The 26,017-nt window shown below is 57.2% G+C and overlaps 2 protein-coding genes across 4 annotated transcripts; one reads left to right on the top strand and one right to left on the bottom strand.

Annotated features, from left to right (window-relative positions):
• LOC117643406 (proton-coupled amino acid transporter-like protein CG1139) lies at nucleotides 1-24,415 on the top strand. 3 transcript variants are annotated; one of them, XM_034382277.1, is made up of 9 exons: nucleotides 1-134; nucleotides 16,329-16,415; nucleotides 16,604-16,687; nucleotides 17,307-17,373; nucleotides 17,530-17,579; nucleotides 21,121-21,205; nucleotides 21,732-22,022; nucleotides 22,109-22,287; nucleotides 22,433-24,415. In XM_034382277.1, exons 2-9 carry the CDS (start codon nucleotides 16,342-16,344, stop codon nucleotides 22,881-22,883), a joined length of 1,281 nt encoding a protein of 426 aa, XP_034238168.1. In that variant the 5' UTR covers nucleotides 1-134; nucleotides 16,329-16,341; the 3' UTR covers nucleotides 22,884-24,415. The 3 variants fall into 3 exon arrangements, with proteins under 3 accessions (XP_034238168.1, XP_034238166.1, XP_034238167.1); XM_034382275.1 differs by having other exon boundaries at nucleotides 17,307-17,579; XM_034382276.1 differs by lacking the exon at nucleotides 1-134 and adding an exon at nucleotides 11,067-11,218 and having other exon boundaries at nucleotides 17,307-17,579.
• LOC117643407 (putative transferase CAF17 homolog, mitochondrial) lies at nucleotides 24,315-26,016 on the bottom strand. Its single transcript, XM_034382278.1, has 2 exons — nucleotides 25,861-26,016; nucleotides 24,315-25,558 (listed from the first exon to the last, which is right to left on the bottom strand). Exon 2 carries the CDS (start codon nucleotides 25,532-25,534, stop codon nucleotides 24,443-24,445), a length of 1,092 nt encoding a protein of 363 aa, XP_034238169.1. The 5' UTR covers nucleotides 25,535-25,558; nucleotides 25,861-26,016; the 3' UTR covers nucleotides 24,315-24,442.
• Between the last annotated feature and the right edge of the window lies 1 nt (nucleotide 26,017).

Raw genomic sequence — 26,017 nt, forward strand, 5'->3', positions numbered from 1 at the left:
CAGTCAGTCACCAGGTACTCGGTCGGGCCTTAGACGTTAGCGCCGCCTGCAGCGCGCCAGTCGACCGCCGCGCGCGTGCGAGTGTCAGTGTGTGAGTGTGTCGGCGAGCGAGCGCTGGGATAAGTCTTTGGCAGGTGAGTGCAAGTTGGCAGTGAGGTGGACTCTCGAGGTCCTAATGTCGCCGACACGCGTCGACCGACGAAAATCGGAATCCTCGCAGTGACTCTGCGCTTCCGCCCAGCCCGCCCCCTCACTGATATCGATTTCCCGCGGGGCGCCTTTAATTAGTTTCCACTGGGAGTCCGCTATCGAATCTCTTTGAACCGAATCGAACAGCCAAGAGTATGCAAAAATGGAAATTATCCGGACGGAGGCCGGCGCGATGGGCCAAGTGACACTTCGGCTGTTCAAGACACTTTGGCGCAGAGGATTTCAATTGCAGTGATCGTGTGATATCTTCTCGAAAAAAACGGGTCTTCATGAGGCTGGTTCAGGCAAATGGACGTCCCGACTTGGCCAGAAACTAATAATTTTTAGTTATGAATCACGACAGTTCGTTTATTGAATTGCTCTAAAAGGACAGCCTTTCCATTTTAGGTCGGCTGAATTCACCAATTGCACTGCAGTGTCACGTTGACTCCCGCGAATTTTGGGTGGGTGTGCTTATGAGGCTCGATGGACCGCCTCGCTGCCGCGCAGTGCACTTCACAGCGCTGCATGCAGCTGCATGCAGCTGATTTGGCCATCGAGCATAGACAGTGTTTCCTGCCAGTACAGGTGCGTGTGCAAGACCTTCCTATCTCTCGGCCGTTATCTGCCGCAGCCATCCTGCGGTCTCACTCCGCGCAAGTGCTTCATCCCGGCCCCGTCGCTCTGTCTCACTCGCACCCCTGGGGAGCGGCCCGCGAGCAGTGCGAGAGGGACAGAGCGACGGGAGCGCCGTACGGAGCCAGCCCGCCTGCTGCCATGTCAACGACAGGGAGGTCGCAGGAGAGTGTTTGCGCCTTCAGTGGGGTCCACTCCACTGGGCGGCCCAATATTCCTCTAATCCCGGCCCAGTGCGCGGCGCCATCTGCCCAGTGTCCGTGATCGCTGTCGCGTTTCGCGGTGGGACTTGCGTGTTGAATCGTAGCAAAATGGCCAGACCGCCGGACGCGGCACGACACGGCACGGTCGTGTTCTGACGTCGCGACGTTCCGGCACTGCTGGGCTTTCAGTGTGTCAGTCAGTGTTTTTTTTTTTCGAATCCACCTGGAGGGACGCGGAGGGCCTCCTGGAGGCTTTCGGTTCGGCACACTGTCAATGGTTCGGCACACTGTGAATGGTTCGGCCCCCTGTGAATGCTTCGGCACCCTGACCGCGCGCAGTGGCGGCGCCACAGGCTTCGATGGCAGATCTCGTGAGAAAATCACTCCTGTTCGCAATGAGTGCCACCAGCTGCTGTGCTGTAACACTGTAACGACCTCGTTCCTTTTGGGGGGCGCGCGCCTCCAGCCTCGGCGTGCTCATTGCGCAGCTTGCGCAGTGTAGCGGTTATGCGTCCAGCTGCCGTCCAGCGACCGATTCCGCTCGCAGTGATTTCGTCGCTCCGTCTCTCTCGCATTCGTGGGGAGCACCGTAGGGGTGCGAGAGAGACGGAGTGATGAGGCAGCGGCCTCGCTCTGCCCGTGTCGAGTGGCGTGCCGCCCTCTCGGCCCGGCCCGGCCCATCGGACTGTCGCTCTGTCTCTCTCGCACCCTGACGGAGATCCCCATGAGTGCGAGAGAGACAGAGCGACGGTACGACTCTTCTGACGACGCACGTTCGAGCGACGCACCGCTGCGCCGTTCGTCTCCCGGTGCAGGGCTAAGCGCCCCCCCCCCCCTCCTTCCTCCGGGAGAGGCCTTGACCATACCGCGCCGCGCTTTGTGTTTAAAAACGCGACCGCGGGAATGGCGGTGGCTGTGGCTGCGCGCCAGCACACTCGTTCCGAGAGTCGTTCTCGTCGCTCTGTCTCTCTCCCACTCTTGGGGCGTCTCGGGTAGGCGCGAGAGAGACAGAGCGACGAGAACAGAAAGAGTCTCCGGCGGGCTCCGCTGCCCCGCTGCCCCGCTGTGCGCTTCACTGGGTGCCGTAACAAGCGGCGTTCGCGGCGCGTGGCTTTGCCGGACGGCCTGGACCGCGGCGGCAGCGCGGCGCCGTCTTGCACGAGGCGCCCCGCAGAAAACAAAAAAGGGGCTGGAAAGGGAGAGAGACGGAAACAATTTGTTGTCTTCGCTGCGACCGCCATTTGAGGGACGGAAGAATTATGGGACCAACCAGCCAGTAGAACAGACGGGTGGTCGCTGTTCGCTGGTACCCACACTGATACAAATACACGCACAAACACACACACACGCCCACTAATTGCGAGTGCATGAGTGACCTGCTCCAGTGGAGGCAGACGAGTGGTGCATTAGGGTGTGCTAGCGCTGGGCTTGCGCAAGCAAAGATCGTCAACGGGTGGATCGCGTTGGATCGTGCTCGCCAACGTCGGTCTGGGTCGGTCCCGAGCCAGCCCTGCCGGGCGTGGGCCCGGCCGGCGACTGGCCCAGCTTCGAATCCCAGCAGAAGCCTGCATTTTTGTCGGTCTCTGGTACCTTTCAGGTTCTTGAAAAAGAATCTCGACGGTATTTATATGTGCCGCAAAATGTTAGTTGCGGTTGCAGCTCTAAAATCGCGAAAAAAATTCTAGCGCCGCCGGGACTCGAAGCTGGTCAACGGTTTGGGCCAAAACCGGCGCTCCGGTTTGGTTCGGAACCGACCCGAACCGACGTTCGTGAGCACGATCCATCGCGATCCACCCGTTGACGATCTTTGGCCTAGCTGCAGCGGGACGGTGGCTCTGTCTCTCTCGCCCCGCAGCCGGAGCGACGAGTTAGCGCGCGGTTCGGAATCACTGCGATGGTGAAAGGGGAGTTACTTATAGTGTTGCGGGAAAATGAGACGCTGCTTCGATGCGATCTGACGGCGGCGTCCGCGACACTGGTGACGACGGCGTTGCAGCTCCTCCATGCTCTTGGGAGGAAGGAGCGCTCTTGGCGGAAAAATGCTCCTAGCAGTGCTGTGCCGCAGAGGGGCCACGGCTTTAGTGCCAGACCCTAAACGCACCGTTGGTACACTTTATTTTTTCCGCCGTTACATAACTTCTGATGACGGCAGAGGCCGTCATCCGCGTTTATTTTCACGCTCTTTTCGCGTGCGCCGAGATGAATAGACACGTCGAAAACATGGTCGATCGGATGCAATGGGCAAACGTACGGGTGCGGTGAATCGCCGACAGCGCCATGACAGTGCAAGTGTGGACTTTGTGGCTTTGTTGAGTGTGTGTGTGTGTGTGTGTGTCTGTGCGCGCGCGTATGTGTATGTGGCCCGCACGCTCTTGTAGTGATTACGTCCGGAACGGTGTCCGCTGCTCCGCTGCGGCGGGTACCCGAAAGTCCCCTTGTCCTGTCCCTTGGCCCCGGCTGCCCCTCCTTACCTCGTGACATAACACGGCTCGGGGTTCCAACCCACCGCCGTGTCGCTAACGAGGCAGAACAAAATTTCGCCCATTTCAGATTTTTTTTTTTGCCCCGTTCCGGCCGCTGCCCTTGCAGGCGCCGCCAAGCCACTCGGTCAACGGGGTGGAGAGCAGACTGGTGTCCCTCTGCGCGAGGCTCTGCGGTCCGAGAGAGGCAGAGCGCGGTGCGCAACCAGTCAGCAGCGCGGCGCGGTGGCGTCCAATAATGAGATTCCAAGTTATCGGCACAGGCCAGGCCAAGGGTGAGCCCGAGAGCCGCGCGCTCTGGAGCTGCTGCACCCGCGGAAGGAGGTGGCAAAACCTAGCCGAGAGCGCGGCGTGCGCGAATTGAAAAAAAGTTGGAGAAAATAAGCATGTGGGAATCGAACGAACGTTAGGTTCGACGAACGTTAATGAAAGCAGATCCCTCGTAAAACGAACAAATTAAAACTTGTATAGTTTTTATTAGTTTTTTAGTAAATTTTGTTAAATTTTAAAAATTGAATTAAATTTGACTAAACTTAAGTATTTTTAATTAATTTTCATTTGCAAAACTAAAATTTGTTAATCTTTGTAAGCTGCAATTATTCAATTTAATTTAAGATTTAATCAAAGCAGCTTACAAAGATTAACAAATTTTAGTTTTGCAAATGAAAATTAATTAAAAATACTTAAGTTTAGTCAAATTTAATTCAATTTTTAAAATTTAACAAAATTTACTAAAAAACTAATAAAAACTATACAAGTTTTAATTTGTTCGTTTTACGAGGGATGATCCGTCGCGTTTCGCAACTGCTGTGATAGCCGAGAGGTTAGAGACGTGGGATCGAGTTACCGCAGGCGGGCGTTCGAATACCAGCGTCACATACGTTTTTTCGACTTACTATCCTAAGGGTGGTGGTTCGAGGCCATCCGAGCGGAGTCGTGTGCAACAGACCCACATGCCGGAGGTTCGACTCCCAACAAATATTTCCATTTAATTTTACTGCCTCACCCAGTGCGGTTGAAACCCGTGAACGTGAGCCCACCCCGTGCATGGGACGTGGTGGTCCAGGGAGTAGAGGCGTCGGTTCCCAATGCTAGGGTCGGCGGTTCGACTCCCCCAACTTCTTGCGAAATTTTGACCGGGTCGGTCGAGTCCTGTTGCGTCAAGAACCCACCTCACGCCGGTCCCCTCATCATGGGCCGTGGTGGCCGAGAGCGTAAAGTCGTGTGATCCCGGTGGCGGGGTCCGGGGATCGAATCCCATCATTTCGTTACATTTTTCGACTGCCTTCCTCCCACTGCAACTCAAACCCGTCGTCCAACACGCTGCCAGACGTACAAGCGTGATAGCGTAGTGGTCAGAGTCACATTCACCTGGCCACTCCGCTGTGGGTGTCTAAAAAGCAATCCGCTTCGGCGGGTTGGCCTCGGCACTGGAGCGATGGCGTATTTGATCCATCAATCCAGACCACCCGATGTGTGGTTGCGGGTGGTGCCTCCTTGATTCGTCGGGGAGGCGATGATAAGTCCTTTGAAGCTGGCCTAAAACGCTGTATGTTCGGTACGGGAGCGCCGGACAGTGGGGGTACCATGGGGTACACAACCAACCCTACGAAAACAAGAAGCTCCCACCAAACCTCTTCTCTGTCTGAGTCTCTCTCTGTCTCTCTGTCGTCTCACTCTACGTCCCGCCCCTCAAAGAGCTTCACACTGGGTGCTCCGACCCAGCTGTCTGAGCTTTGGGGTCCTACTGGGTCCCCCGGCGAACGCTTGGGTCGCTGACGGGATTAACCCCAGGTACCTGATAGCACCGGTTCCCATCCCGAACACCGAAGTAAAGCAGGAGGCCTCCCCATTAAGACTGGGGAGGGGGTGTAGAGTTCAAATTTTTTTCTTTTCCCTTTCAAATTTCTCAGTCAATACTCGTTCGGTTTCCTTGTACGGGCTAGTATGCGGGCTCATTCCAAAGATAGTAATTAAAATTGTGTATGAAACAAAATATATAGACCCGAGCGAGGTGGCCGGTGTTGGTACTTAGGTACTAGCCGTGCCGAGCTGTGGCCTGCACCGCCCGCCGCCGAGCCCGAGCTGGCCCGAGTGCCCCGGGCCGGGCCGAATCGGGAGGCACTGTTGCCCGATATTCCGCGCCGTGGCAGGCGGGGAGGGATTGTCAATGTTGCGTGCAGGCTGTGGCAGGCCGGCGCGAGCGAGGAGGGGGTGCCATTGTTTAGGCCCGGTACCGCTGGCGCTGTACCGTGGAGGGATTGTCGAATTCCGCGCAGGCTGCGCCTCATTGCCAGCCAGCCAGCCACACGCACCAGCCCGCCCCGGCAGCCAGCCCCTAGGATACGCGCTTCGTTTCTGGACTCGAGAGTAAAAGCACGCTGACACCTTCATGTGTATAGTAGTTTTAAGTATGTTTCAAGTGTGAAGGTATCATCTGCTAAAAATTGTCATAGTTATAGACAAAGGCTTAACGACAGTGAGTTGGTTGAGCATCGGCGTCTTCTCGCCTTAGGTGCGGCGGCGGGCTGGCGGCTGGCTCAGGTCAGGGCGTTGCAGGGCGGGCCGCGGCACGGTCGCGGTGACCACTGGGGCCACTGGGTGAGCTCGGAACCGGGTCGGCCAGCGACGCGCCAGTGGTCTGCCTCCAAACAGCGCTCCGCCGCTCTGTCTCTCTCGCACCCCTGCCCGCGCCGCGAGTGCGACAGAGACAGAGCGACACGAACTCGGTTCGGGGGCCGGCTGCGCGCGGTGCACACGCGAGGCGGATGCGATGACCACCTGCAGACTGATTCCGAGAGTCGTTTTCGTCGCTCTGTCTCGCTCACATTTATAAGGGGCGCCCCATGAGTGCGAGAGAGGCAGGGCGACGAAAACGACTCTGAATCGTCTGCTGCCCAACCGGCGACCGCATGTCAGACCCGTCAGGCCGGCAGACGCAGCGCCATTTCGCCACTGGCCGTGCCGTACCGCGACCACCACACCGCACCACACCGCCACTGGAAGCACATTATTTTCACTCTCTTGGTTCATCGCTCCGCCTCGCTCCGCCCCGCCCCTCCAATGACAGAGTAACCTTGTCGCGGCGTGCTGCCGGCGCGGGCCTTGTTCGCACACATTCACACCATTTCTTCGAATCAAGTGAATGAGCCTTTATGGAAACAATAGGTCAATAGCTGCTTCAAAAAAAAATTGTACCTTTGTTTTATTGTTTGTTTTTTTTTTACTCTTTACTTGTTTTGTTTTTTGTTGTTGTTTTTTTTTGAGCGCAGTTTGTTTACTGGAAACACGATGTAGCCACCGTGCCCGCCGCGCAGCGCCGCGGCCGCTTCCTGCCCGATTGGCCGATACGCCTTGCAGCACTGCAGTGTGCAGGCTGCCGCCGCGCGCCCCTCCCTCTGGAGGCTCTGGAGGCTCCAGGGCCTCTGCGTCGCTCTGTCCCTCTCGCACTCAGGGGGGGAGAGAGAGAGAGAGAGAGAGAGAAAGAGAGAGAGAGAGAGAGAGAGAGAGAGAGAGAGAGAGAGAGAGAGAGAGAGGGCCAGGGCCTCGTTACCCAACGGCGGCGGCAAGTTCCACGATGACACCCCAACGCAACCTGCAGCGCGCAACGCCGGCGAGGCGATGACCCCCTGGCCCTGTGGCTGCGCTGACTGCGCTGGCTGCGGCGCTGAGGCGCTGCCGCGGTGGCCCTGGCTGCACGGCGCGAGGAAGGGAAGGGAAGGGGGCCTCCACAGGTGTCTCCGCCACCTTTGGCAGCGAGCTGCAGCAGCCACGCCGCCGTCCGAATCGCAATGAGCATCAATTATTTTTAATTTTGAGGGCTCGGCGGACGGAGGGCGGAGGACGCCTGACAAAGGCTCCCAGGGCCCAGGGCCGTGACGCGCGTGGGCTGGCCCAGAGGCTGGCCCGGCCGGCCGGCTGGTCGAGGGATTCCGGATTTTGAGTCGTTTGAGGCGTTTTCTCCCGCAGCCACCAGACTCCGGGCTTCGTCGCTCCGTCTCTCTCGCACTCGGGGCGTCCCCTAGGGGTGCAAGCGAGACGGAGCGATCTGGCGGCTGGCGTGCCACTTGGGGCGGGGCGTCCCCGCCGGCAGGAAAATTTGCGTTCGACTCGCTCACCTTCGGGCACCTTCGGGCACCTTCGGGCACCTTCGGGCACCTTCGGGGCGGTGGAGCGGTGAGCGGCCCGACTGGGGTCAGCCAACTCGGCTCTGTCAGCGTTCGCCCCCATGCGACGCCGCGGCCGCGGCCCGTCAGTCTCCCTGCACTCTGAGGATAACTGTTGCCAGTCGAAAGTTTGACGGTGCGGCTAGCGCCTGCAGCGTAGGCAACACCCGGCATAGCATGCACCGGTGTGCTGCGTGGCTGCCTACCCCGGAGTTCGCAGGCGCCTTGTGCTGTGCTCCTGTTTGGCTGTATGGTTGACGTAACTGGATTGCATATCAGCGGTTTTTTTTCCACGCGGCAACTTTCGCGGTCCCCAGTGTATCGGCCGTTGTTTTTCTGGACGCTAGCCGATAAAGGGCCTTTGCGTACACTTACGGTGCGCGACCACCGTGAACACGCCGACGCACTTCGCCTTTTTTTTCTGGGAAGGAAACGGTTTCTGACTCATCGACTCGCGAGGGCCCCTTTCACTGCATTTCCGCGAGCAAATTGGTGCCTCTGTGGTCTGCCTGTCTGTCTGTCTGTCTGTCTGTCTGCCTGTCCGTCTCTCTGTGTTTACAGGCGGCGGTCCTTGCCTGGTGTGACCGGGACAAGGACACTGGAACTCCACGGCAGGAATATTAAGTACCAAGCGTTCAAAGCCCTCGTCCCCCTCCCCTTCCGCAACCAGCTTCAGGCGCGGAAACGAACGCAGATAAATACGTCGTAATTATTATTTGTATTCCGACAAATTTCCTCTCTCTGGAAGCGGGAATGAGCGGCCACAGGGTTTCTCTGCGGTCGCGCCGTCGCGTCGTCGCCGCAGAACAAGTAGTCGGTTGGGAAAGGGAATGGAGGGCCGGAGGGGGAGGGGGAGGGGGCAAGTGGGGTACCCAAACAAAACTACGCCGCTTCATTGCGTCATCGGCGTGCCGCCTCCACTGCCTGCAGGCTGATTCCGGGCAGTGCTATGGTCGCGCTGTCTCTCTCGCACACTCAGGGCGTGATGCGAGGTGCGAGAGAGACAGACAGAGGCCAGGGAGGCCGAAGGCGTTTCGGCAAGAACAACAAAAGAGTCAATGGCTCCACCGCGCCAACGTGCCGTCAGTCCGTCACCGAGTTCCTGTTTGGCTCGGAACAATGTCGCTAATGGAGGCGGTGATTAACTACACTGCTAATCCGGCCCGCGGAGACTCGGGGAGGGAGAGGGAGAGAGAGAGAGAGAGAGAGAGAGAGAGAGAGAGAGAGAGAGAGAGAGAGAGAGAGAGAGAGAGAGAGAGAGAGAGAGAGAGAGAGAGAGAGAGAAAGAGAGAGAGACTAAAGTTTGGCGCGATTGACGTTTGACTGGCACGACGCGCTCGGCGAGAAAGTGCGCTAATTGGCGCGCTTGGCGTTTTCTTTGAACTTGGAAGGCCGAGGCCGCCGTGCCGTGCCGTGCCGTGCCGTGCCGTGCCGTGCCGCCGTCGTTGCGTGGCCGCGTGGCCGCGGCCGGCACCGGGTCAAGGCTCGGCCTCGCGGTCCTCTGCTCGCCGGCCGGCCTGTGCCGTGCCGGGCCCCCGCGGCCCCCGCGGCCCCCACCTGCTCCAGGCCGCTGCAGCCTGCGGGAGGCTGCGGCCCGCGGGACGCTGTTGGGAGGCTCGTCACCGGGCCGACCTATCACGTGTTGTCCATTCAAGCGGCGCGGCCACCACGCGTCTTCCGGGAGTGCGGGGGCCGCGGGGGCCGCGGGGTCCGCGGGGGCCGCCACTGGCCGGCATTGGCCCTCGTCCAGCCCGGTCGCTCGAGGCGTATGCAACAGGTCCGGGACACTGGAAGAAAAAGAGAACACCAAACAAGAAAAACAGAGAACAAAAGCGATGTTGTGAAAAGGGGCGCACTGCCACCAGAGGTACTACTGACCTCTCACCGCGACGCGTCGCGGAGTGGATTAGCTCGGCGGACACCTCAGCGTGGCATGACTGCGCTCTCCGCCCAGAGCATTCACTCACGCGGTACTCTCGGCGCGAACGTACTTGAGAGTGTGTAACCGGGTCAGTTTCAATTCCGTCGCCGCATCAGGCATCGGCCCTCAGCCATCGGCCCAGCCGGCAGTCGATATCTGTGTCCTGCGTCCCGGGCAGTGGCGGTGCGAGCGGCACGGCGCGGCTCGGCAGGCCATTACAACAATACGAATTAGCTGATTGCACCGATATCGAGCCGCTTTCGAGCCGCCACGCCGTCACGCCGCCCTCTGTCGCGGTCTGCTCCCACAGTGGCGGTGCGGCACCGGCCGAACCTCGCTTCCGTCGCTCTGTCTCTCTCGCACTCTCGGCGGGGTGCCCTGTCCCGTCGGGGTGCGAGAGAGACGGAGTGGCGAAAGCACTTCTGTTCGGAATCGCTGTGCGGCTCTGCGTGGGTTTTCGCCTTCTTTTCCCCCGCCCCACCCCTCTCACGCCGCCAGTAGGTCATCTGCCCTTTAACACGGCCCTTCGCGCTTCGCCTTCGCCTCCACGGAGTCTTTGTTGTCCTGTTGGCCGCTGCTGTCTAACGCATGTCTGGACGTCTGTCTGTCTGCCTGCCTCTGCCTGCCTCTGTCTGGCGGCTCCGATGATGCCACCGCCTTGCGCTGCTTTGCTTTGCGCGCCGCCCCAGAGAGGCCCGCGCTCTCGGCCGCACGCTGCACTTTCGGCCGAACCGAAACGACAACCAAAACGAAATTCCGTGGCTTTGGCAGCGTTATCGTCGAAGAGAACGGGGAGACTGTTGTTGAGGCTGAAATGCAAGGAGCTGAAAGTGCGGGCTTAAAAGGGCGCGCAAACTTGTTGTGTCGATTCACCTCAGGTCTAGGAATAGATTGGAGATATTGGACGTTGATGTATCTCCGTGGATTACGGCTCCTTTCGTTCAAGGTTCAGGACGTGATTTCGTGACAACAAGGTGTCGGCATCTCGTTGACTCTGCAACGCACGGTGCAAGGTGCACGCTCGCTCGGCCCGCGAAACGAGGATGAGAGTGAGTCGGTGGCGGGGCAGCGCTGGGCGTGATGGACCCCGGAAGTGTCCGGAAGTGGTAGGAGACTTCCTCGCCGATATGCCACGGCCCGACGCCCGGCCGGTGACGAGTGCCGCTTCTCTGGTGCTCATCGCGCATCGAAGGTGTCCGCGACCCGCCTAGGCCGCCACCAAGGCCGTCATGGCTACCGCGGGCTGCATGCGTGTGTGCGTGTGTGTGTGTGTGTGTGCGTGTGTGTGTGTGTGTGTGTGTGCATGCCGGTGCGCTGATCGCGCCCCCCACCCCCCGGCTGCCCCTTCCACCACCCCGTCTCCCTCCTCGCCGGCGTGCCGTCGTCGCGAAAAAGACCGGCGGTGTCGTCTGCTCGGTTCCCGCGGCGCGGAGCGCGGATCGCAGCGTGTATCGTGGATCGCGGCGCAGCGTGGCTGCAGACACTGCGGACACTGCGGACAGACGGCCGCGACACCTCCGCCGCCGTACGTCGCGTTGCCGTTCTGCCGCCCTGCCGCCCTGCCGCGACGAGCAGACCACTCCGCCGGGACAGCACGCACAGCACGCAGAGCACGCAGCACAGGTGTGTTGCATTTGCATGGGGGCCGTGATTCGGGGCCGGTGTCCCGGGGGCCCCGCGATCTTGATTTCCACCCCCACCCCCACCCCCTGCGGTCTCTAGTGCAGCGGTTCTCGGCCGAAACACGGCAGCTGAAAATTATCGTGACCCCGCACACAAAATTTAGCGAGCCCCTCCATAATCCGCACACTTGAAATAATTTTTAAACTTTTGAATGAAATCAGTAAACTTGTCAAAATGGATGCGAGGCGGTGCTTTTTGGTCCTGCCCCCCAGCTTGCCACCTGGAGGCGTCCCACAGTGGGCCAGAAGACCGGCGGAGGCGGCCAAAACTCTAGACGCGTTTTGAGCTCCAGAGTCGCTTAACAGGCCTCGAACCGAACGTGTGACCCCACCAATGGATTCCTCGTCCGAAAAGCAATCCATTGGTGGGGTCACACGGTCGGTTAGAGTCCCATTTAGCGACTCTGGAGCTCAAAACGCGTCTGGAGTTTTGGCCGCCTCCACCGGTCTTCTGGCCCACTGTGCGTCCTTCCAGATCACGGGGCCTATGCGACGTTTGCCACGCGCAGCACATCGAGCCGTACTGCTGACCCCTCCCCTCACCCCCCTGAGTAGTCGTGCCTGTCCAGTGGAGTGTCTGACTGAATGCGTCGCTGATGCTGGATGCCGGACCCTCCGGGGCGGGGCGCGTCGCGGCCGTGTCCGCAAAGACGCGTACCAGCGCGTTCTCGACGCGGCCTGGCAATAATTGCACCGCGACGCGCGATGCCGAGTTGGGATGCATTTAAACGAGTCAGCCTGGAAAGGCGTGCCGCCGCCGCTGCTCCGCGGCCTCTACTGTTTCAAAGCTTTCAAAGCGACGCGGTGCGACGCGGTGCGACGCGGCGCGACGCGGCGCCGGAGCAGCCAGCACTTCTCTCTGTGCGGCGCGGCCTGCAGACTGATTCCGAGAGTCTTCTCGTCGCTCTGTCTCTCTCGCACTCATGGGGCGTATCCTGCAGATGCGAGGGAGACAGAGCGACGAAAACGACTCTTGGAATCAGTGTGCTGGCGCGGTGCGGAGCGGGTGACCTCCAAGTCGGTGCCGGTGTGCCTGCCGGTGTGCCGGGATGGCGTGGCCTCCGACAAAGCTGCTTCCAGCTTCCACTTCCAGACAGAGGGGCGCCTCTTTCTACCTTCCCACTCCTTGGAGAGGCTCCGGTGGCGGCAATGGCATCCCCGTGGTGCCCCCCTACCCCTCCCCCTCCCACAGCGTGCAGGCGGCTTCGATTACAACCCTGGCAGTGCCGTGGCGGTGCCGTGGCGGTGCCACTTCTCAGGCCCATGCCGCCCAGGCCCGCGCCGCCGCCGCCGCGGGGACTCGAGTCCCATGCCGCCGCGCCAGGTGTAACTGTGCCGCGCCGATCTCGACAGTGTGGTGGTAGAGTCCTATAGTGGGAGAGAAGCGTGAATGAACTGAATTTGTCATACTCTGATCGCCAGCCTCCCTCGAAATGCTCTTTGTTATTTCGCATACTTTGGCCAAAACGGGAAAAAAGTTGCGCGTAGGTTTTCATACAGTGGCCAGACCGATGACGCGGGCTGCCCGCAAACCGAAATTGAGTTTTCTCAAGAAAACTGTTGTCACTAGCATATAGCATTGTTCCATGAAAAGTCCTGGTCAATACATCAGTTTCATGAAATAACAGAACTAATAGGGGTGAAAAATGAGCCTACTTAACATGTTCCCTTTAAAGTTCAAATAAACTGTGGCAAAAAGAGCTCTGTCAAGTTATCTATCTCTTTACTAAAAATAAAATGGTGTCTAATTTTCTTAATAAGAAGTGCTGTCAGAGAGTTTGCATATCTAAATAAATTAGCTTGCCAATAGGATAATTCAGATCAGCAGTTGGAACTCTCAACTCCAACTCATTCTTGAGTATTAAACTGTTTACGCTAAAAATTTAGAACTTCCGCAAACCTTTAATACTTAGAAACGAATGAGAGTTCAGGGTTCAAACTACTGGGCTGAGTTCTTCTAATAGTAAGCTATTCATATGAACAAAAGCAAAGTTTGTTCTCAAAAAAGGTAGAGATGGCCAACCTTCAGGTTCCGGCTTTGACCTTAGACTAAAGGAAAAGATAGCGTTGCCACATTTGGAAATTTCAGCCCAGTATTGGCTGTAAAATCTATTGAACAAGGCTTGTTTCTTATTTTTCTATAACTTCGAGAGAAACTTTGACACATTTTGGTCTTCATTTCTGTTTTTCTAAAAAAAACTACTCAGACATTTAAAAAAAAGCTACGGTTTCTTCCTTCTGTAATTCCTTTTATAATTATCAGAATATGAAAGCTGGGTACCTTTCCCTTTGACGTGAAGAGAATTTGGGAGAAACGACTAAAAGTTAACATAAACATTCATAAATCAGACACCAAAAAGAGGTAGGTCCCCTTCCTCCGGGTATAAGTTTAAGTAATTGAAAGGAACATTTGCTTATAAATTAAGACTTCTGCCTCAAGTATTTTTTTAAAAAAAGTTAAATATGCATTTTTTTAAAACTTCACAATACCTTTAAATAGATTTCGACGACTTGTCTCATTTTGAGTGAGGTTTGCCACTTGACCTATTATTGATGATTGGTAAATTACTTGCAGTCATAACATTTTAGGACATATTTTTTGCATTTCCTGAAATGTGGGCGGATTTCAATGAACACATTTCCGCTTCACAGCCCATGTCATGGAAGAATCAAAGAAGTGTCGACCAACATTACTGGGCTTAAATTCAAACCCTGCCCCGCGTCAAGACCACAACGGAAAATTGAGTTCGTATGACAAACTACGCGCAACTCTTTTCCCGTTTTGGCCAAAGTATGAGAATTTCGCCGCTCGGCAGAGCCCCACCCGACGAGGACAGGGTTCACGCTTCTCTCCCACTATAGGACTCTATGTGGTGGCTGCATTGGTTCCGTGTCCGAGCCGTGCTGTTTCGTCGCTCTGACTCTTTCTCTCTGTCTCTGGCCCTCCCAGGAGGCCCGTGCGGGTGCGAGAGAGACAGAGCGACGAAACCACGCCTGTCCGACACCGGCCTGCTGCACTGCGGCTCGTGCTGGCGAGGTTCGAACAATGTCCGATTTCAAATTGAGTGTGCTGCGGCGGCGGCGCTCCCTGGAGGACGCCGCGACCCCCTCCGGGACCTCTCCGGGCGAGGGACGCGACGGGACGCCGATGACACATTATTTGGCGGGCCCAGCCGGGGCGGCGGGGCCCTGGCGAGGCCGGCGGGGCGCGGCGCGGAGCTGGTGATGGAGTGCTGGTAGTTGAAGGGGATTGCGGCGGCGCCCCGTGAGTGCCGCCTTGTGCACTGCGGACACTGGGAGGGGGAGGGGGAGGGGGCGACCACACTGCGGTGCGGGGCGAGCGGCGCGGCCGGGGGCGCTAACTACTCCGGCAGGCCTGCCGCCCCAAACTAGCCTCACCCGCGTTGCGCTCCAACTGCACCCGCGCCGGGGCTGTCCATGAGTGTGACGGAGACAGAGCGACAGTCCGCTGGCACGAGACCCGAGGGCTGGGACGCCTCGTCATCCACCGTCACTCGCAGAGTCTCAGTGATAAAAGCGAGACTCCGCGAAGCGCGGCTGACGCGGGCAGGCCTGCACGTGCTCCGCGGTGCTCCACGGCGCGACACTCGCAGCAAAAAGGGAAAGGGGGAGGGGGCGCGGAGCGTCACGGCGGCTGGCTGCATCAGTCGCTATGCACGCGTAATAATCCCGCCATTTATTGGACACGTTCATTCCATGCAAATTTCCGTCGCGTGCCGTTCCCCTGTTGGGGGTAGGAGCGTGTCGCGCCAGCCTGGAACGATGTGCGTGCACAACGAATCATGTCCGAGATTACCAGGGAAGCGGGTTGGTTGAATGGTTGCCGGTTTGGTTGAGCCCAGCCAAGGGGTTCCTCCCCCTGTCCCTGCGACCGTTTGGTGGGGCCTCTGTAGCTTGATTCCGAGCAGTAAACACCGTCGATCTTTCTCTCTCGCACTTGTACGTGAGTGCGAGAGAGACAGAGTGACGAAGGCGCTGGTCGGAAGCAAGGTTGACGCACGTGAGGCCGCGACCTGCCTTACCCGAAGTGCGTCGTCATGGAGATATGTCGCGTCGCCACGGCCGCGCGCTTTGTCGCGTCGCCTCCAAGTCGAGCCTCGCCCTGTTTGGCGCTTTGCGTCGCTCGCGTCGCTTTGCGCGGCCCGCGCCTTTTCATCGGGGCGCTCCGACTCTCTGACGTGCACTAATCTGATAAGCCGACAGGAATTAGCGCGGTGCGGCCTGGATGCCCTCGTGGATGCCGCGGCCCGACGAGTTTTATTGCCAGCGAGCAGTTGCGTCGGCCGTACAATTATGCATAGGCCGGGGGACGGGGAGGGGGTCCCACTGCGGGGTGGACAACTCCACAGCGCTCTGGACAAGAATAGGAATCTGGTTTTACAATGGAACGCTGCGGGAAAGGTGCCCGTCCACGACGACGAAAATAACTGTGGCCAGCAACGCGACTCTGTCTTGGAGTCGTGCTGAATGCCCCCGCGAGGAGCAGTCTTCTTCTCAATATTTCCAAGGCTGACCGTTAAGTACCGTCATCCGACCACACGGCACACGGGCCGGCGGGTCGGCCCCGCCTCGGCCACCAATCAGTTACAGCACAGCGGCGACCGTTCTGCTCGGTTGCACTCGGGTACAGCCGAGGGTACCGCGGCGTGGAGCTCGCCGCCATGCTCGCCGCGGCGGCGCTGCCCCAAAGCACGCTCAGCCGGAGGAAAAGAAAAAGGGTTTTCCTTTCCCGGTTCCCGCACCCGAAACGAGAACACGCAAGAGCGGAGCCACGAAGCCAGGGCCCAGTGGTAGTGTTCCTGTCATTCCAGAGTGTGCGACGGAGAAAGAGAAGGTCCACTGTCAAATAATCATGTACCAGTTTTTTTGTTTTTTTTTTCGCTGTTGGTTTGTTGTTGTTGCTGCTATTTTGGCGAGTACGCGACGAAAGGGAATGCCGCCAGCGCGGCACGGCCGCGGCGTCCCTGGAGGCGCACTGTACAATGTACTCTGTGTGACCTAACGTCCCTCTCTCTCTCGCTCTGTTGCAGTACCGCCGCCAGCATGGAGAAGAAGAGGAAGGAGTCGGGGCCGGTGCCCACGGCGCCCTCGCTGACCACGCTCAACATGTCCTCCATGTAAGCCCCCAATTCCCCGCGCATCGCTCTGCGAACATGATCGACAAATTAGAAAGTTACAGTGCGGTGTTGCGTTTTCATCAGGGTTATGCCATTTTTTTTTTTCGAGTGCGCTGGTCGCTGGTCCGGCGACCGGCGAGCTCGCCCCCTGTGGCTGCGTGCCCATGCCGCTCTGCGTTCTGTTCCAGGGTCACCTTGGCGGAAAAGAACCCCGACGGCGACTTCGGCGAGTACGACCCCTTCGCCCACAGGGAGACCACACACCAATACTCGTAAGTAGAGCCGAATCCGGAAACGGCCCGAACAGAAATATGGAGGGGTGACTCACTGTAAAATTTTGTGTACAATGATTGTGTGAATGTGCAAGAATGTGCAAGATTTCTTGCTTTTTTGCGACACATGTTGCCTACTTACAGGCGTTTTTGCCTCCTGAATGTGGAATGTGGTCAAATTTTGTACAACGAATGTGGAAAGCTGTTCCCCCCTCGAGAAATATGGTGTTATAGGACGCTTCAAGGCACGTCCGTCTGTCCGTTCGTCTGTCCGTCCGTCTGTCAGCGCTGACGTCCGACCACACGTGTGAAAGGTTTTGGCAGTGAGTGGGAAGGGAAGACAATGGGACAAGGACCCTGCCGCCCACATCCGGTTTTGAAGCAGTTTTGCGGTGGCCTTCCGCCGAAAAGTACGGAACTCGCCTTGCAGCGTGCAGCGAGCCGGCGCGGGCGGCCCACTGCATTTCAAACTACAATTCGGTGTTTGGTCCCGGTTATCTCTGTTCCTCCGGTCCGCCGGAGCCTGGCGTCCTGGCGCCGGGCCAAGCCTGGCCAAGGATGGCCAAGGCACCCCGAGGCCCTGCTGCTCATGAACCCCGTCTGCTCGCTCTGCTCGCAGGAACATGGGCGCGCTGGCGCACCTGCTCAAGGGCAGCCTGGGCTCCGGCATCCTGGCCATGCCGCTGGCCTTCAAGAACGGCGGCCTCGTGTTCGGCGCCATCGGCACGGTCCTCATCGGCATCGTGTGCACCCACTGCGTCCAGCTGCTGGTGCAGTCGGCGCAGAAGCTGTGCGTCCGGCGGCGCGTCCCCGCCCTGGACATGTCCACCACGGCCGAGGCCGCCTTCCTCACCGGGCCGGCCCTGCTGCGGCCCTACGCCACCGTCGCCAGGTGAGTCCGCGACGCCCACGACGTCCACGACGTCCACGAGGCCCACGACCCAATGAACATCAACGTCGAGTGGCGCGCGCCCCGTCGGCCCGGAGTCTTTCGGGACCACTTCGCCGCGGCACTCAAATTAACACTCCGGCGGCCCTTGACTTTCCTTATCAACGTCGCGCCGCGTCGCGCCAATTCGCAACATCTTGTGTCTCTTTTCCGGCGAGCGTTCCAAGCCGGTGGCTTCAGTGGCTTTATTAGCTTCGGAATTGAGTGGCTCTGGCGATCTTTCCGTCCCTTCCGCCACGATCGCGACGCGGCATCCTCCACGGCAGCATCCACAGTTCCGTTCGGCCTGCGATTGTCTTGCGGAATGCCAGGCCAGCCCGCTGGCGATACCCGCTTTTTTGCGACGCCACGTTCGTCGAGCTTTTTTCCGAGAGTTCTTTTTTGCGGTGTGCCACAATAAGCACCGATTGCCCCACTTGGTGCATTCGCGCATTAACGCGGTCTGGGCTCAATTCAGGATCACGTGACGAAGAGATGGTGTGCGTCGATGTGCCGATGATGCAACACGCGCCCTGCGTTGCCTGGGCCCTGGGTCTTGCCGGGCCCGGGGCCGTGCCTTGGCGCCGCGCCGATGCCCTATCCCTGCAGTGTCGCGCTGTCTCCCTCGCACTCGCGGGGCGTCCCGTTGGGCCCCTAGGGGTGCGAGAGAGACGAGCGCTGCTCGGAGGCAGCCCGCTGTGAAGTGGCCGGCCGCGCTGTCGCCGGGGACTACGGGCGTCCCCAGGCGTCCTGCGAGCTGTTGGTGCTGGCCGACTGACCGGGGCGGGGCGAGTAATCATCAGTCGCGGCAAACGTGACTCCGATCCTCCGTGCTTACGCGCCCGAGTGTGTATGCTTGTCGGCCGACGGCTGCCGACGACCCCCACCTACCGCGGCCTCCCGCCCCTCCCCGCCCCTCCCCGGCGGGCGCGAGCAAAACGTAACCCTCCACGCGACGCGTCCTGGCGGAGGGGCGAAGCGAAAGGTATACATCTTCTCCGGGGGACTTTTCCGGCCGCGATGTTTCCGCTCCGAGTTTGCCCCTGTCAGCGGGGCGGGGCCGTGGTGCGGGGCAGTGCGCGGGGCCGTGGGGCCGCCGCGCGAGAGCGAAAACACTACTCAGCGCCGAACGGAACGCCACCACCCTCCCCTCCCCTCCGCCCCGCCCCGCCCGCTGACCTGGCGTTTGTCCCTGTGACTGGAGCAGCGGCGGCGCCGCCTGGAATGCACGCCGCTCCTGGAGCTTTGCTGCAGCAGGCCGCCGTCGCCCCCTTGCCCGTCCTCTTCCCCGTCCTCTTCCCCGTGCCGTGTGCCGTGTTGACGGTGTACCGTGTTGCGGCCAGGGGCGAGGAGGGGAGGGGGAATCCGCGTGGCTCTGCGTCGCTCTGCGTTCACGGATCAGTGTCAAGGCCTCGACCGCTTCCCCCTCCCTGCTCCCTCCCTCTCTCCCTCTCACTCACCTGCGGCCCGCTATCTATCTTTCTATCCAGCCGGCTACCTATCTATTAACGCATAGCGCGGGAGCATTATGGTGCGCGCGGTGGCCATCATTTGCATTCCGAGGAGCGGCCCCACCCCCATTCTCTCCCTCTCCCTTTGACTGCCTCCCACTTCCCCCACTGCCTCCCACTTCCTTCCCCTCCCCCGGCAACCTTGCACGCCTTGCACCCGCGCGTTCGTCTCGTTTCATTTTCCGGGAACGCCCGTCCGTGTTGTTGCGCGCGCACGCGCTCGCATTGCAACTTTTGTTTTTATTCGTGTGAATCGTTGGAATCGGCGAGGCGGCGGATTGGCGGCGAGGCGGCTCAGGATTCAGTGACCTGTTCGTCTGTTGTCTCACTCGCACTCGCGGCGAGGGCGGCGGGGCGGGCCATGCCGCTGAATCCCGGATGGAGCAGGATTTTCCTCGCCTGCAGAGTCTGCAGAGGGGCTGAGGCCGGCTGGGCCGGCTGAGGCCGAAGGTGACCCCACTCCCCTCGGGCGGGAGGACGGAAGCAGCCTGGTTGCGCGCTTCTTTAAATCGTCGTCCCGCTTTTTCGAGATTCAGCGTTACGGCCCGGGGGGCGTGCGGCGTTGTTTATTCGACCGGGCGGGGGCGGCGCGGCGGCGCGGAACCAGCCTGCGGGGCCGCACAACAGACTACGCAAAATCCTTGCCCCTGCGGAAAGATGAGTTCTCGAACCAAGCACAAATGTTTAGTTATGTATTGCCGCCAGGAAACGTAGTGCTTGTTTCAAGAACTTTAATCACGGAGCTCCTCGGACGCCGTGGGATCCCGCGGTATGTACACTCCGCCGCCCGCCCGGCCCTCCCCGGCGAGTCAATGCCGCAGTCCGGTGGGTAGGCAGTCTCGAGGCACAGCCCCGCTCGGCGGGACAGCGTAAACGGTGGTTGATACACAGCACTCCCCCCCCCCCCCCAATCTGTGACAGGGCACAGAGGGAGAGGGTCGGTGCACAGTGGGCCAGAAGACCGGTGGAGGCGGACAAAACTCCTAGACGCGTTTTGAGCTCCGGAGTCGCTACATGGGGCTCTAACCGAACGTGTTACCCCACCAATAGATTCCTCGTTCGGAGAGCAATCCATTGGCAGGGTCACACGTTCGGTTCGAGGCCCATTTAGCGACTCTGGAGCTCAAAACGCGTCTAGAGTTTTGTCCGCCTCCACCGGTCTTCTGGCCCACTGTGCGGTGGGCGCGCTGCCTTCGCTTTCGTTCTCGACGGCCGACCGGCAGGAGGAATCTCTTCTTCCATCGGCCGGCGCGTTTGTCCATTATTGCGTGGCTGTATTGGACCCACTGTGCAGCACAGCACTGGCAGCAGCAGCTCTGGCGGCGGTGTGGCGGTCGGACTTGGTCGGACTGGCATTCTTGGCCACAGCCCGGCCCAGCCCCACGGCGCAAATCCACAATCCACCCCCGTCCTCGGCGGCCCGCAGCGCCGCCATGACCTAGAAGGTCAAGTCGAAGCCTTAAGCTTTTGGCTTTCAGCGCGCTGGCCAGCGCATCGTGTTGGAAACGGACAGCCTTTTTTGGCGGATCCCCGCTGCGGATATCAACTTCGGCTCTTTGGGCAGCCGAGCCGCAGACGGACTGGTGCTCGCTCGGACCACTCGGACCGCCAGAAAGCTTCCGGTGCACGGCGTCGGACTGCAGACATGGGCGCCATACCTGTCAGTCTGGAATTTCGTTGATTAATAATTAGTTGGTGGTTGGATGAATTCCTCCAACCGAATCCTTATTTTTCTTTTCAACTATTTTTTTAAGCTTTATGTTTTTGTTTGGTTCTTGTTGGCGAGGCAGGCTCGATCGGAATCTCCGAGGGGCTCAGATTTTGCTGGCCTCAGCTAGACGGCCGCTGAACGCGAGACCCCCCCCCCTCCCCTCCCCTCTTCCAAAGCGTATAATATTCGCCTGCCCCGATGCCACCAGGGGCCACCGGGGGGAGGGGAGGATTCCTCGAGAATTCGGCCAAAAATAAAATCCGTTTTACGTTTCATTTTGCAGGCGGTTTGTGACGACGGCGCTGTTCTGCACCTACTACTTCGGGCTGACGGCGTACGTCGTGTTCATGGCCGAGTCCATCAAACAGGTGAGGCGGGTCGCGCGGGTCGCGCTGCGAAAGCGAAACGCCATGTACTTGGTTCGCGGCCCCGTCCTAGTCAGTGCCGCCGGGACCGCCAGTACCTGCGAGGACTGAGACACTTTACCGACCACCATGTTGTTGTTCTTTTTACGCGGGAAAAATACAGACGTAAATTGCTTTAACTTTACGGGGGCCATCACGAGTCGGGCTTTACGGCCGCGTGTATTTTTATTTTCATTTTTACGGCGTGGCAGCGCCTTGCCTTTACTTTTCCAGTCGATCGAAAAGTCGGAAAGAAGTTTTTCTGCTTGTCGATAGGGGCGCGGGCGCAAAGAATCACTTTCCGAAACGAGGCTCAGCGAAAGTACGCGTGAGGCGGTGGCAGAATCTGGCGGGGGCGGCGAAGCACACCGCCAGCGCCTCTTGGCGGGTTCGCTGTTCGGTTCGCTCGTCAGCGCGCGAGGTGCAGAAGGCGGCAGAAGGACAGCCACCCTTTGGTATGACACTGTACAACCCCCTCCTGCCCCCGCAGGTCGTGGACCACTACGCCGGCAAGCCCGACATCGACGAGCTGTCCTACACTCGGATCTACATCGCCCTGCTCGTCCTCATCCTCATCCCGCTGTCCATGATCCGCAAGCTGAAGCACCTGGTGCCCTTCTCCATGGTGGCCAACCTGTGCATCGTGGTGGGCTTCTCCATCACGCTGTACTACCTGTTCGACCAGGTCAACGACCCCGCCACCCGCAGCTACGGCACCAGCCTCAAGGGGCTGCCCATCTTCTTCGCCACCGTGCTCTTCGCCATGGAGGGCATCGGCACGGTAAGGAGACAGACCAAGGCCGCCGTCGGGTACACAACAAGGGAAAGGTTGGCGTGGATTTTATCGCGGTTTTAATTGCTTTCCAGGTCCTGCCAGTGGAGAACACGATGCGTGAGCCCAAGAGACTCATCGGCTGGAACGGCGTGTTGACCATCGCCATGGTGGTCGTGGTGGTGCTGTTCGCCGGCATGGGCTTCTTCGGCTACCTCCGCTACGGCGAGGACGTCAAGGGCAGCATCACTCTCAACCTCCCCGCTGAAGAAATGTAAGCCAGAAAGCCACTTGTTGCAAACACAGATAATGCTTTGGTCTCCTGCCGCAAAGCCGCGCGGCTCGGCGGGTACCCCAACCCGCCCCCGCGACCTTGCACGGAGGCCGCGTCGGCTGTTCTAATGACGACTTGCCTGCAGCCCCGCCCAGGCCGTGAAGCTGCTGCTGGCGGTGGCCATCCTCTTCACGTACCCGCTGCAGATGTACGTGGCCATCGGCATCGTCTGGGACCAGCTGCTGCCGCACCTGCGCACCTCCCTGCACGAGGTGGCGCAGATCACCATGCGCGTCGTCATGGTGCTGGGCACCATCGTGACGGCACTGGCCGTGCCCAAGCTGGGCCCCGTCATCTCCCTCATCGGGGCCCTCTTCTTCTCCATCCTGGGGCTCTTCATCCCCGCCGTGGTGGACACGGCCACGGAGTGGGTGCAGGACGGCGGCGCCTGCCGCAAGAACGTGTACCTGTTCGTCAAGAACGGCATCCTGGTGGTGGTGTCGCTGCTGTCCGTCGTGGCAGGCTCCTACTCCTCCGTGCTGGACATCATCAGCGCGTACGGCGAGGGTGCCAACCCCGCCAACCCCAGCAGCTAAGCATGCGGCGCGGCGCGACCCGGCGGAGATACTCCCTGCGCCCCTCGCGCGCGCTGGCGCGTGGAGTATCTGCGACGGGGAATGCCCCTCCCCTCTTTCCCCTGCCTTGCCGCCTTGCCGATCGGACCGCCGCAGACACGCTGGCGCCGGCTAGGCGCTCCTGGCCTGGCGCGCTGCCCGGTTTCGCACCGGCACGCGGCGCGCGGGTCATGGAGTCATGCCACCGCTCCAGACAGAACATCGTTGATTTCTGCACGCAGGCAGCGACCTTCCCACCCACGATTGTTTCGTGTTTTAATGTGTTTTAGTTTTTAGTTTTCTTGTTCGGAAGACGTTTTACCGACGTCTTTTTGATCTCAAGGAACTTGCCGATGCCATGCGGAAGTATAACGCCGTGTGGAAAAGGTCTCCGCGTGGCGGGTAGAGATCGAGACCGCGAGTGCGAGGAGTGCGATGAGCGCGGGGTGTTTCAAATCCATTCACTTTAGCAGCGGTGCTTCAAAAGGAGGCACACAAAACGTTTTCGCATTAGTTCCCCTTCAAACGAGCTAAACATGTTTTGAAACACCCTGCAGGAAGGTGAATGAGCTTAACAAACGGAGTTTTTAATTTCTAGAATTGAATGTGTTGCTTATAGCTGTAACATGAAAATTATTATAAGAGACGTTACCTATCCAGTGAGGTTGAAATGTATGGCACTCTGTGATAGCCTACCAAGCACATGTTTTTAAATGCATTCCGGTAGAGAAATGTGCAAGCTTTAAACACACCTTTGACTTTATTCTGTGAATAATAGAAACTTATTTACTAAAGAAGAGAGAACTACATTCTACATCTCATGTTGCCAAGATGGTCATCTTCTTTCTAGCTTAAATCTTGTGATATTTCGTAAAAGTGTACAGCTTTGTGTAATATAGTGTATATTTTGTGTCATATCATTAATAATTTTTTATCTAATTAAATTAAGACTTTGAGGCGGTAGTCTCAACATAAGAGTTCCTCTGAATACGGTCTACAAACAGTTCTTTATTAAGGCAATAAATCGCACAAAACTTGATTCCTCAAGCGGTGAGACAGTAACATTGCCTCTGTGGAGAGCATGCTGGCAATATTTTTATTTTGAGTTGTTATTTTATTACCAATACGAGTTTTCAGTTTTGATTGTTGACAGAAGCTCAAAACTAAAGACTGTAGGTTGTAGTTTTGCTCTCCCATGACATGTTATTCCATGGTAATTTCCTTTATTTCTTAGTTTGCTGAATGTTAATTGTAAAATCTAAAACCTACTGTGATCAGAATATTTTATGACCGGTTCGGCGTAAGAAATTTTCTCTGTGACTTAAAGCTAAATTTGTGTGTATTTATATATATGTGGAACAAGCAATAAATTTTGCTTTAATCATTAAGGACCATAAATAATCAACTGCTCAATTTAATTTCCTCTCTAATCTTTAATAAAAATAGAATGAAAGACAAAGAACGTATAACACAAAATACACTAATGGCTTGGAAATAAATAAATTCCAAAACTTCACATTTGACAGCACAAATTATTTCATTCACTGCTTGTCTCTGGATTCTAATTCTTTTGGAGCTTGCTTTGGCCACCAGCTAGGTCTCATTGTCTTAACATTAGTACTACATAAAGTTAAGCTTTTTGCAGAGAGTACCTCTGATATACGTAGAACTCCGAGAGCTGACAAACCTTCAACACCTCGTACCTTGCCCACAGCTTTGTTGTTTTCGTTTAAGACCTCTTGCTTTAAAGCATTGGACTCAGTAATTGAACCATCAAGGAGAAGAGGCATAAGCCGTTTGCGAACCACTCCAGTGTGGTACACCCTAGCAGTTAGTTCTTGTCCAATATAACAGCCTTTATGGAAACTAACACCATGTAAATAGTCACAATTGGCTTCTAGAGGGAAACATTGATCAGGAGGCAAGTCTAAAACCCCCTCACCAACTCCCAGGCAATACCTCAGAAAACGATAAGAAGAACCTCGTCCCACTCCAAGAGATTTTGTGAGATCTTCTGAAGATGGACAAACAACTCGCAAGCCTAGCTCAGAAATCCTAGGATCTCTAAAAATTAGAACATTATTCTTGGAAGAAATAGAATTAATGCTAAAGCCATCCTTTCTTTCCTTTTTACTAAGTTCTAACTCTTCACAAGGAAGAACTTTCCCTAGGAGATGGTCCCTCATGTCATCTACCAAATTTATAGGATGTTGGTTTTGATTAATTGATGGCTCATACACAGACCACACCTTATAGCTATCTTCAACATCTATGCTGACTTTTTTTCTCAAACGATATACCTTTAGGTGTTTAGATAGTGATGAAGTAACAGAGCTATCACATTCAATGTATAACACTCCAGGCTCAGCACTCTGGTAAATTATAGTATCATAGATAACACGACCTCTTGTATTCAAAAACATGCTGTACATAGATGAAATGCCTGACTGGACATGAGATATGTCATTTGTCATAAGACCTTGGAGAAATCCATAAACCTCTTCTCCCGCGACCCTTACGAGACCCCGCTGCTCCAACGGCTCTGCCACAACAGACTCGCATGATGACACTGATGACACGCAGCGGAATACTTCTGGTTTTCTGATGAAGTGGAATCTTCTTAACACGTTCATAACTCTGCTCCTGGCGATGACTTACTGAAAAGAACAAGAAAAAGTGATAAGATGTCAATACGACTTAACACAAAACGGTAATGGATGACAAATATATTGTAATATCTAAAAGGGTCAACAATCGCAAAAATAGAAATAAGCAGTCAAAACTTCAATTGTCACAAAGTGGCACCCCTAACAGAGAAATTTTGATTTATTTCAAACTTTACACTTTGATTGAGGTTAAGCTTCATGTTGTACTCATATCATGGCACCAATACATCTCTACACTGAACGGAGCATAAAAATTTATGAACATAGGTGGCTGAAGTGTTTAGGAAACTTACATCAGCAGAACCAATAATCCAGAAGAAATGTTGCAGTGGTTGTTCGACTGACGGCGTCGTCTGCTGCAGCAGTATTCGCAGTGCACTGGAGCTAGAAGGGAATACCAACTTCCACCAGCTAAAGCTAATAGCAAGGGTTGTAAATAAAACCAGTTAA

This window comes from Thrips palmi, unplaced genomic scaffold, assembly GCF_012932325.1.
Source record: "Thrips palmi isolate BJ-2018 unplaced genomic scaffold, TpBJ-2018v1 HiC_scaffold_17, whole genome shotgun sequence".
Classification (NCBI taxonomy): domain Eukaryota; kingdom Metazoa; phylum Arthropoda; class Insecta; order Thysanoptera; family Thripidae; genus Thrips; species Thrips palmi.

Excerpts from the sequence above, each read along its gene's own strand:
- LOC117643407 (XM_034382278.1), bottom strand. The coding sequence starts at position 25,534 with ATGAACGTGTTAAGAAGATTCCACTTCATCAGAAAACCAGAAGTATTC.
- LOC117643406 (XM_034382275.1), top strand. The coding sequence starts at position 16,342 with ATGGAGAAGAAGAGGAAGGAGTCGGGGCCGGTGCCCACGGCGCCCTCG. Across the intron at positions 22,023-22,108 it reads CCATGGAGGGCATCGGCACG|GTCCTGCCAGTGGAGAACAC; the intron begins GTAAGGAGACAG and ends ATTGCTTTCCAG. Across the intron at positions 22,288-22,432 it reads AACCTCCCCGCTGAAGAAAT|CCCCGCCCAGGCCGTGAAGC; the intron begins GTAAGCCAGAAA and ends ACTTGCCTGCAG.